The following is an 11,990-nucleotide window of genomic DNA, read 5'->3' on the forward strand; positions in this document are numbered from 1 at the left end:
CTATCAACTGTTGTAAACCTCCTACAGCCCTATCAACTGTTGTAAACCTCCTACAGCCCTATCAACTGTTGTAAAAAATTTTGATTTGATTTGATTTGATTTGATTTGTGAACCTCCTACAGCTATATCAACTGTTGTGAACCTCCTACAGCTCTATCAACTGTTGTGAACCTCCTACAGCTCTCTCAACTGTTGTGAACCTCCTACAGCTCTCTCAACTGTTGTGAACCTCCTACAGCTCTATCAACTGTTGTGAACCTCCTACAGCTCTATCAACTGTTGTGAACCTGCTACAGCTCTATCAACTGTTGTGAACCTCCTACAGCCCTATCAACTGTTGTAAACCTCCTACAGCTCTATCAACTGTTGTAAACCTCCTACAGCTCTCTCAACTGTTGTAAACCTCCTACAGCTCTATCAACTGTTGTGAACCTGCTACAGCTCTCAACTGTTGTAAACCTCCTACAGCTCTCTCAACTGTTGTAAACCTGCTACAGCTCTCTCAACTGTTGTAAACCTGCTACAGCTCTCTCAACTGTTGTAAACCTGCTACAGCTCTCTCAACTGTTGTAAACCTCCTACAGCTCTCTCAACTGTTGTGAACCTCCTACAGCTCTCTCAACTGTTGTAAACCTCCTACAGCTCTCTCAACTGTTGTAAACCTCCTACAGCTCTCTCAACTGTTGTGAACCTCCTACAGCTCTCTCAACTGTTGTAAACCTACTACAGCTCTCTCAACTGTTGTGAACCTCCTACAGCTCTCTCAACTGTTGTAAACCTGCTACAGCTCTATCAACTGTTGTGAACCTCCTACAGCCCTATCAACTGTTGTGAACCTCCTACAGCTCTCTCAACTGTTGTGAACCTCCTACAGCTCTATCAACTGTTGTAAACCTCCTACAGCTCTATCAACAGTTGTAAACCTGCTACAGCTCTCTCAACTGTTGTAAACCTGCTACAGCTCTCTCAACTGTTGTAAACCTCCTACAGCTCTCTCAACTGTTGTGAACCTCCTACAGCTCTCTCAACTGTTGTAAACCTCCTACAGCTCTCTCAACTGTTGTAAACCTCCTACAGCTCTCTCAACTGTTGTGAACCTCCTACAGCTCTCTCAACTGTTGTAAACCTACTACAGCTCTCTCAACTGTTGTGAACCTCCTACAGCTCTCTCAACTGTTGTAAACCTGCTACAGCTCTATCAACTGTTGTGAACCTCCTACAGCCCTATCAACTGTTGTGAACCTCCTACAGCTCTCTCAACTGTTGTGAACCTCCTACAGCTCTATCAACTGTTGTAAACCTCCTACAGCTCTATCAACAGTTGTAAATCTCCTACAGCTCTATCAACTGTTGTAAACCTCCTACAGCTCTCTCAACTGTTGTAAACCTCCTACAGCTCTATCAACTGTTGTGAACCTCCTACAGCTCTCTCAACTGTTGTAAACCTGCTACAGCTCTATCAACTGTTGTGAACCTCCTACAGCTCTCAACTGTTGTAAACCTCCTACAGCTCTATCAACTGTTGTGAACCTCCTACAGCTCTCAACTGTTGTAAACCTCCTACAGCTCTATCAACTGTTGTAAACCTCCTACAGCTCTATCAACTGTTGTAAACCTCATACAGCCCTATCAACTGTTGTAAACCTCCTACAGCTCTATCAACTGTTGTGAACCTCCCACAGCTCTCTCAACTGTTGTAAACCTGCTACAGCTCTATCAACTGTTGTGAACCTCCTACAGCTCTCAACTGTTGTAAACCTCCTACAGCTCTCAACTGTTGTGTACCTCCTACAGCTCTATCAACTGTTGTAAACCTCCTACAGCCCTATCAACTGTTGTAAACCTCCTACAGCCCTATCAACTGTTGTAAACCTCCTACAGCTCTCTCAACTGTTGTAAACCTCCTACAGCTCTCTCAACTGTTGTGAACCTCCTACAGCTCTCTCAACTGTTGTAAACCTACTACAGCTCTCTCAACTGTTGTGAACCTCCTACAGCTCTCTCAACTGTTGTAAACCTGCTACAGCTCTATCAACTGTTGTGAACCTCCTACAGCCCTATCAACTGTTGTGAACCTCCTACAGCTCTCTCAACTGTTGTGAACCTCCTACAGCTCTATCAACTGTTGTAAACCTCCTACAGCTCTATCAACAGTTGTAAACCTGCTACAGCTCTCTCAACTGTTGTAAACCTGCTACAGCTCTCTCAACTGTTGTAAACCTCCTACAGCTCTCTCAACTGTTGTGAACCTCCTACAGCTCTCTCAACTGTTGTAAACCTCCTACAGCTCTCTCAACTGTTGTAAACCTCCTACAGCTCTCTCAACTGTTGTGAACCTCCTACAGCTCTCTCAACTGTTGTAAACCTACTACAGCTCTCTCAACTGTTGTGAACCTCCTACAGCTCTCTCAACTGTTGTAAACCTGCTACAGCTCTATCAACTGTTGTGAACCTCCTACAGCCCTATCAACTGTTGTGAACCTCCTACAGCTCTCTCAACTGTTGTGAACCTCCTACAGCTCTATCAACTGTTGTAAACCTCCTACAGCTCTATCAACAGTTGTAAATCTCCTACAGCTCTATCAACTGTTGTAAACCTCCTACAGCTCTCTCAACTGTTGTAAACCTCCTACAGCTCTATCAACTGTTGTGAACCTCCTACAGCTCTCTCAACTGTTGTAAACCTGCTACAGCTCTATCAACTGTTGTGAACCTCCTACAGCTCTCAACTGTTGTAAACCTCCTACAGCTCTATCAACTGTTGTGAACCTCCTACAGCTCTCAACTGTTGTAAACCTCCTACAGCTCTATCAACTGTTGTAAACCTCCTACAGCTCTATCAACTGTTGTAAACCTCATACAGCCCTATCAACTGTTGTAAACCTCCTACAGCTCTATCAACTGTTGTGAACCTCCCACAGCTCTCTCAACTGTTGTAAACCTGCTACAGCTCTATCAACTGTTGTGAACCTCCTACAGCTCTCAACTGTTGTAAACCTCCTACAGCTCTCAACTGTTGTGTACCTCCTACAGCTCTATCAACTGTTGTAAACCTCCTACAGCCCTATCAACTGTTGTAAACCTCCTACAGCCCTATCAACTGTTGTAAACCTCATACAGCCCTATCAACTGTTGTAAACCTCCTACAGCTCTCTCAACTGTTGTAAACCTCCTACAGCCCTATCAACTGTTGTAAACCTCCTACAGCTCTCTCAACTGTTGTAAACCTCCTACAGCTCTATCAACTGTTGTAAACCTCCTACAGCCCTATCAACTGTTGTGAACCTCCTACAGCTCTCTCAACTGTTGTAAACCTGCTACAGCTCTATCAACTGTTGTGAACCTCCTACAGCTCTCAACTGTTGTAAACCTCCTACAGCTCTATCAACTGTTGTGAACCTCCTACAGCTCTCAACTGTTGTAAACCTCCTACAGCTCTATCAACTGTTGTAAACCTCCTACAGCTCTATCAACTGTTGTAAACCTCATACAGCCCTATCAACTGTTGTAAACCTCCTACAGCTCTATCAACTGTTGTGAACCTCCCACAGCTCTCTCAACTGTTGTAAACCTGCTACAGCTCTATCAACTGTTGTGAACCTCCTACAGCTCTCAACTGTTGTAAACCTCCTACAGCTCTCAACTGTTGTGTACCTCCTACAGCTCTATCAACTGTTGTAAACCTCCTACAGCCCTATCAACTGTTGTAAACCTCCTACAGCCCTATCAACTGTTGTAAACCTCATACAGCCCTATCAACTGTTGTAAACCTCCTACAGCTCTCTCAACTGTTGTAAACCTCCTACAGCCCTATCAACTGTTGTAAACCTCCTACAGCTCTCTCAACTGTTGTAAACCTCCTACAGCTCTATCAACTGTTGTAAACCTCCTACAGCCCTATCAACTGTTGTGAACCTCCTACAGCTCTCTCAACTGTTGTAAACCTCCTACAGCCCTATCAACTGTTGTAAACCTCCTACAGCCCTATCAACTGTTGTAAACCTCCTACAGCCCTATCAACTGTTGTAAACCTCCTACAGCCCTATCAACTGTTGTGAACCTCCTACAGCTCTCTCAACTGTTGTAAACCTCCTACAGCTCTCTCAACTGTTGTGAACCTCCTACAGCTCTATCAACTGTTGTAAACCTCCTACAGCCCTATCAACTGTTGTAAACCTCCTACAGCCCTATCAACTGTTGTGAACCTCCTAAAGCTCTCTCAACTGTTGTAAACCTCCATCCACTAAGGGGTCAGGAGGTTAAAGGCCTGACTGACTTCCATTTTGTTTACCTCTATCAAACCAACATGTTGCCCTTCAAGAAATTAGCATTTCCTATAACATACAATTTACTTTTTGGTCCACAAGCCACTATGACAGGTAAATGTAAAAAAATATATATATATATTTTCTAACCAAAATATCTCCCCCCTGCTAAAATGACACCAACAAAACGGATGAACATGCTTTGACATGTTTCTAAAATGTATTACTATTAAGAAGTAATGTGATATATTGCTCAATTTTGTTTTTGACTCTTTTAACCAAAATATCACAGATGAGATTAAAATGGTAACTCGAGTCGTGTCGCTGTGAGACTGAGTCTGACTAGTAGAAGCCCTGTCTTCTCTTCCCTTACACTCAAATCTAGAAAAACAACCTCTGACTTGTGAACAAAACAATGTAAATAGACCAAGAAACCAAGAAAATAGACCTGTCTCTCTCTCTGTCTCTCTCTCTGTCTCTCTCTCTGTCTCTCTCTCTGTCTCTCTCTCTCTCTCTCTCTCTGTCTCTCTCTCTCTCTCTCTCTCTCTCTCTCTCTCTCTCTCTCTCTCTCTCTCTCTCTCTCTCTCTCTCTCTCTCTCTCTCTGTGTCTCTCTCTGTGTCTCTCTCTGTCTCTCTCTCTGTCTCTCTCTCTGTCTCTCTCTCTGTCTCTCTCTCTGTCTCTCTCTCTCTCTCTCTCTCTCTCTCTCTCTCTCTCTTGCTCTCTCTCTCTTGCTCTCTCTCTCTCGCTCTCTTTCTCTCTCTTTCTCTCTCTCTTTCTCTCTCTCTGTCTCTCTGTCTCTCTCTCTCATAGCCCAATCCCTCTCTCTCCGGTAGCCCAGTCTACCTCCCTCCCGCCTCTCCTCTGTGTAATTTGCTCGCTGTGCTCTGGGTGTTGGGCCCGGTAGGGGGATGTGAGCCAACTTCACTGGGTCAATATGGTGAATACTCTGCTTTTCTGGGGACAGCAAAGCCTATAAATATCCAAACACAGAAACACACAAATGTTTTAAGAACCTGGAGAATCAGTTAAATCTCAGATCAGCCAAGGTGGTTTACCCTTTGACCTTGTGTGGAGACCACCATTATGACCTTTGACCTTGTGTGGATACCACCCATATGTTCCAGTGGAAGGCTATGTGACGGACTAGAGTAGACCGTTGTCCAGGAGGGAGGGGGCTACACAGTAATGTGGAGACTGATAGAGAGGGGACTACATAGTAACAGTAATGTGGAGACTGATAGAGAGGGGACTGCACAGTAATGTGGAGACTGATAGAGAGGGGACTACACAGTAATGTGGAGACTGATAGAGAGGACTACACAGTAATGTGGAGACTGATAGAGAGGGGACTACACAGTAATGTGGAGACTGATAGAGAGGGGACTACACAGTAATGTGGAGACTGATAGAGAGGGGACTACACAGTAATGTGGAGACTGATAGAGAGGGGACTACACAGTAATGTGGAGACTGATAGGGAGGGGACTACACAGTAATGTGGAGACTGATAGGGAGGGGACTACACAGTAATGTGGAGACTGATAGAGAGGGGACTACACAGTAATGTGGAGACTGATAGAGAGGGGACTACACAGTAATGTGGAGACTGATAGAGAGGGGACTACACAGTAATGTGGAGACTGATAGAGAGGGGACTACACAGTAATGTGGAGACTGATAGAGAGGGGACTACATAGTTATGTGAGGGCTGATAGAGAGGGGACTACACAGTAATGTGGAGACTGATGGAGAGGGGACTACACAGTAATGTGGAGACTGATAGAGAGGGGACTACACAGTAATGTGGAGACTGATAGAGAGGGGACTACCCAGTAATGTGGAGACTGATAGGAGGGGACTACCCAGTAATGTGGAGGCCATGTGAGGCCGTACTGGGCCGGGCCGTGCCGTACTGGGCCGTGCCGTACTTGGCCGTACTGGGCCGTGCCGTACCGTACTGGGCCGGGCCGTACCGTACTGGGCCGGGCCGTACTGCGCCGTGCCGTACTGGGCCGTGCCGGACTGGGCCGTGCCGTACTGGGCCGTGCCGGACTGGACTTAAAACAGAGTTCAGTTTTAAAGCGTGTTGGACTTCAGTCTTTACTGTTGTTTGATTTGTCTGTTATGACAAAAAAATATAATATAATGACACGTGTTTTATTAAAGCACACTGGTTTTCATTTCCATTTCATAGAGACAATAAACATCATAGGATTCTATCAGAACAGTCAATGGATTCTATCAGGACAGTCATAGCATTCTATCAGGACAGTCAATGGATTCTATCAGGACAGTCATAGGATTCTATCAGAACAGTCATAGGAATCTATCAGAACAGTCAATCGATTCTATCAGGACAGTCAATGGATTCTATCAGGACAGTCAATGGATTCTATCAGAACAGTCAATAGATTCTATCAGAACAGTCATAGGATTCTATCAGAACAGTCATAGGATTCTATCAGAACAGTCATAGGATTCTATCAGAACAGTCATAGGATTCTATCAGAACAGTCATAGGATTCTATCAGAACAGTCATAGGATTCTCTCAAAACAGTCATAGCATTCTCTCAGAACAGTCATAGCATTCTATCAGAACAGTCATAGGATTCTATCAGAACAGTCATAGGATTCTATCAGAACAGTCGTAGGATTCTATCAGAACAGTCATAGGATTCTATCAGAACAGTCATAGGATTCTATCAGAACAGTCATAGGATTCTATCAGAACAGTCATAGGAATCTATCAGAACAGTCAATCGATTCTATCAGGACAGTCAATGGATTCTATCAGGACAGTCAATGGATTCTATCAGAACAGTCAATAGATTCTATCAGAACAGTCATAGGATTCTATCAGAACAGTCATAGGATTCTATCAGAACAGTCATAGGATTCTATCAGAACAGTCATAGGATTCTATCAGAACAGTCATAGGATTCTATCAGAACAGTCATAGGATTCTATCAGAACAGTCATAGGATTCTATCAGAACAGTCATAGGATTCTCTCAAAACAGTCATAGCATTCTCTCAGAACAGTCATAGCATTCTATCAGAACAGTCATAGGATTCTATCAGAACAGTCATAGGATTCTATCAGAACAGTCATAGGATTCTATCAGAACAGTCATAGGATTCTATCAGAACAGTCATAGGATTCTATCAGAACAGTCATAGGATTCTATCAGAACAGTCATAGGATTCTATCAGAACAGTCAATAGACATGTATTGTGAAATGGAAAACAAAAATCATATGATAAAATCTTGTTCTGGGATAGAATCCAATGATTGTTCTCCTCTTCCTCCTCTTCTCCTCCGTCTCTCCTCCCTTTCCTCTCCTCCTCCCCTCTTCTTCTCTCCTCCTCCCCTTTCCTCTTATCCTCCCTCTCCTCTTCTTCTCGTCTCCTCCTCCGCTTTCCTCTTATCCTCCGTCTCCTCCTCCCCTTTCCTCACTCTCCTCTCCTTCCCCTCTCCACCTTCTTTCCTCCTCTTCTCTCGTCCACTCCTCCTCACCCTCCCTCCACTCGGGTGTTAACGTGTCAGCTAGCTGCTTTTTTAAACACATCAGCTCAACAAAGGTTTTTTTCTTTCTTCTTCACAGACAAACACAGAAAAACATTGTTCTATTTAAAGTGAATCAGAGGTCCCCAGTGTGGTCAGTCACTTCAATCACTGGAACAACAAGCTGTCAACAGAGAATTGACTGAAAAACATCTGCCTCTTTACCCTTTATGTAATTCTCTCTTTGCTTTGTCACTCCATCCATCAGCCACTCTGGCTCGTAGGAAGACAGCCATGGGTTTGATCAGATGCTGTGGATATGCAGTTAAACGTTTGTTAGTATTGTGAGTTGTTGTTGTTGTACAACTCCTGTTGTGTGTTGTGGTGTAGTCAGGTGTGATATAACAGACTAGATCACCTGTAGTGAGGTAGTCAGGTGTGATATAACAGACTAGATCACCTGTATTGGTGTAGTCAGGTGTGATATAACAGACTAGATCACATGTAGTGGTGTAGTCAGGTGTGATATAACAGACTAGATCACCTGTAGTGAGGTAGTCAGGTGTGATATAACAGACTAGACCACCTGTAGTGGTGTGATATAACAGACTAGATCACCTGTAGTGAGGTGATATAACAGACTAGATCACCTGTAGTGGTGTGATATAACAGACTAGATCACCTGTAGTGAGGTGTGATATAACAGACTAGACCACCTGTAGTGGTGTGATATAACAGACTAGATCACCTGTAGTGAGGTGTGATATAACAGACTAGATCACCTGCAGTGAGGTATGATATAACAGACTAGATCACCTGTAGTGAGGTGTGATATAACAGACTAGATCACCTGTAGTGGTGTGATATAACAGACTAGATCACCTGTAGTGAGGTGTGATATAACAGACTAGATCACCTGTAGTGAGGTGTGATATAACATACTAGATCAGCTGTAGTGAGGTGTGATATAACAGACTGGATCACCTGTAGTGGTGTAGTCAGGTGTGATATAACAGACTAGATCACCTGTAGTGGTGTGATATAACAGACTAGATCACCTGTAGTGGTGTGATATAACAGACTAGATCACCTGTAGTGGTGTGATATAACAGACTAGATCACCTGTAGTGAGGTGTGATATAACAGACTAGATCACCTGTAGTGGTGTGATATAACAGACTAGATCACCTGTAGTGAGGTGTGATATAACAGACTAGATCACCTGTAGTGAGGTGTGATATAACAGACTAGATCACCTGTAGTGGTGTGATATAACAGACTAGATCACCTGTAGTGAGGTGTGATATAACAGACTAGATCACCTGTAGTGAGGTGTGATATAACAGACTAGACCACCTGTAGTGAGGTGTGATATAACAGACTAGATCACATGTAGTGGTGTAGTCAGGTGTGATATAACAGACTAGATCACCTGTAGTGGTGTAGTCAGGTGTGATATAACAGACTAGATCACCTGTAGTGAGGTAGTCAGGTGTGATATAACAGACTAGACCACCTGTAGTGAGGTGTGATATAACAGACTAGATCACATGTAGTGGTGTAGTCAGGTGTGATATAACAGACTAGATCACCTGTAGTGATGTAGTCAGGTGTGATATAACAGACTAGATCACCTGTAGTGAGGTAGTCAGGTCTGATATAACAGACTAGATCACTTGTAGTGGTGTGATAAAACAGACTAGATCACCTGTAGTGATGTAGTCAGGTGTGATATAACAGACTAGATCACCTGTAGTGATGTAGTCAGGTGTGATATAACAGACTAGATCACCTGTAGTGGTGTAGTCAGGTGTGATATAACAGACTAGATCACCTGTAGTGGTGTAGTCAGGTGTGATATAACAGACTAGATCACATGTAGTGGTGTAGTCAGGTGTGATATAACAATCCTAATTCGTTCAATAGGATCCTGGTCAAACGTAGTGCACTCTTTAGGGAATGGAGTGCCATTTGGGACTGAGCATGTCCTCAGATAACCTATGTGAGCTGGGGGGTCCTGTTCATTATGCACCAAACGGAAGAAAACAAATTGGAAACCCCCGGAAGGGACTACCATCACTTGTCCAATAAGAAAAACTCTGAGTTTTTATGTTACAAAATATTTTTAAACGTTTTCTTTTGCGTGCCCTAATGAAGAGGGCCTAGTGTTCACTCTACTTCAGTTTAGTGGATCTTCTTACCAGGCTGGGGACACATGTGGCAGACCCAGCCTAAAAAATTTTTTAAATCACTCACACACCCTGAGCGCTGTGGTTGGATAATCACCCTCTGTGTTGGTTAACTAAGCTCTTTGTACCTCTTCCCCTCTCACAGCTCTTTCTGTAAATGTTCATCTGGGTTTTGAATGAAACAGAAATGAACGTCTCGGCTGTGTCCCCATCTGATAAGTGCTGTTGAGTAGATGATCGTGTTCAGGCTTTTCAACTCATTTACTGTTTCAACTCGGGAGGAAATATTTTAAGTTATTCCATGTTTGAGCACATCAAAAAAAAAACAAGTATAATTCAGTCATGGGTCTTCTCCCACCCTTTCACCGTTTAAATCCTCTTGAACCCTGTCTAAAGATGAAGGGCAGCTATAGGACGCAGTCAGAGGGTATAGCATAGGTAATAGGCTAGTGTTTCCATATGTGTTCTGGCCTGGGTTGTGTTCGTTAGGCACCAACCAGATGAAAACAGACTGAAAGAGGCAGGACGATCTGGACTTAATAAGAGAAGCTCTTATCTAATAAGAAAAGTTCTTATTCTGTTTTTGTTTTTTTTCTTCAAACATTCAAAAAAAATTCTGTGCCCTAATGACAGGACCCTGGCCTGTACTGACTCTGACTCTGCCAGGGTTGTCCCACAGTAGTGACCGATTACCTTAGGGTGTTACTGACTGGGAGGGAGGGAACACTGCCTGCCTGGCCTGCTGTAGTTATTAGCACAAGGAGAGACGTTCTCCTTTGATCCCACAAAGGAAGCCTCAACTCTGTTACTCTGCCCCCGCCCCTTCCCCCCAACCCCCTCCGTTCTCTTTCTGTTCCATATATCCCTCTTCTCCTCCCCCCAACCCCCTCCGTTCTCTTTCTCTTCTACATATCCCTCTTCTCCCCCCCCCAACCCCCTCCGTTCTCTTTCTCTTCTACATATCCCTCTTCTCCTCCCCCCAACCCCCTCCGTTCTCTTTCTGTTCTACATAATCCTCTTCTCCTCCCCCCAACCCCCTCCGTTCTCTTTCTCTTCTACATAACCCTCTTCTCCCCCCCCCCCAACCCCCTCCGTTCTCTTTCTGTTCCACATAACCCTCTTCTCCTCCCCCCAACCCCCTCCGTTCTCTTTCTGTTCTACATATCCCTCTTCTCCTCCTCCCAACCCCCTCCGTTCTCTTTCTGTTCCACATAACCCTCTTCTCCTCCTCCCAACCCCCTCCGTTCTCTTTCTGTTCTACATATCCCTCTTCTCCTCCTCCCAACCCCCTCCGTTCTCTTTCTCTTCTACATATCCCTCTTGTTATTTTGTAAGAACTGTACTCACTTTAGTTAGAGATTAAAGGTGTTTAAAACTCTCTCTTCCCTCTCTCCAGACTCACATATCCCGCCTGCCTCCCGGGGCTGTAGCAGGACAGTCGCTGGCCATAGAGGGAGGAGTGTGTCGACTGGTCAATACCCCAACAACAGTCGACTGAGCCACACCCACTTCCCCGCAGACCACACCCATTACCCAATGGGCCACACCCCCCTCGTCAAAGCCGCCTTCAGCAATACTCAAATGTAACCTCAACGCCCCAACTCCCCCTCCTCTACCCCCACACAGCAGTAATACGTTTGGGCTGTTTTAACAGGTGTCAGAAAGAGAGAGGGGGGGGGGGGAGAGGGAAGTAGGAAGAGTGAGAGGGAGGGAGGGGGAAAGAGAGGGAGGGATGGGGAAAGAGAGGGAGGGAGGGGGGGAGAGGGGAGAGAGTACGAGGGAGGGGGAAAGAGGGAGAGAGAGGGAAGTTGGAAGAGTAAGAGAGGGGGGAGAGAGAGAGAGGGAGGGGGGGAAAGAGAGGGAAGTTGGAATAGTAAGAGAGGTGGGAGAGAGAGAGAGGGAGGGAAGGGGAAAGAGGGGAGAGAGTACGAGGGAGGGGGAAAGAGGGAGAGAGAGGGAAGTTGGAAGAGTAAGAGAGGGGGGAGAGAGAGAGAGGGAGGGGGGGAAAGAGAGGGAAGTTGGAATAGTAA

At 44.8% G+C, this 11,990-nt stretch overlaps 1 protein-coding gene across 1 annotated transcript in view; it reads left to right on the forward strand.

Moving 5' to 3' along the window:
• LOC139367824 (taspase, threonine aspartase, 1) overlaps positions 1-11,621 on the forward strand; it is an 84,192-nt gene extending 72,571 nt beyond the window's left edge. Inside the window, exon 8 of the mRNA XM_071106163.1 lies at positions 11,357-11,621. Within this exon, the coding sequence (XP_070962264.1) occupies positions 11,357-11,458 (102 nt within the window). The 3' untranslated portion in view covers positions 11,459-11,621. The remainder of the gene's footprint in view (positions 1-11,356) is intronic.
• Positions 11,622-11,990: the final 369 nt, after the last annotated feature.

Source organism: Oncorhynchus clarkii, chromosome 16 (genome assembly GCF_045791955.1).
Source record: "Oncorhynchus clarkii lewisi isolate Uvic-CL-2024 chromosome 16, UVic_Ocla_1.0, whole genome shotgun sequence".
Taxonomy (NCBI): domain Eukaryota; kingdom Metazoa; phylum Chordata; class Actinopteri; order Salmoniformes; family Salmonidae; genus Oncorhynchus; species Oncorhynchus clarkii.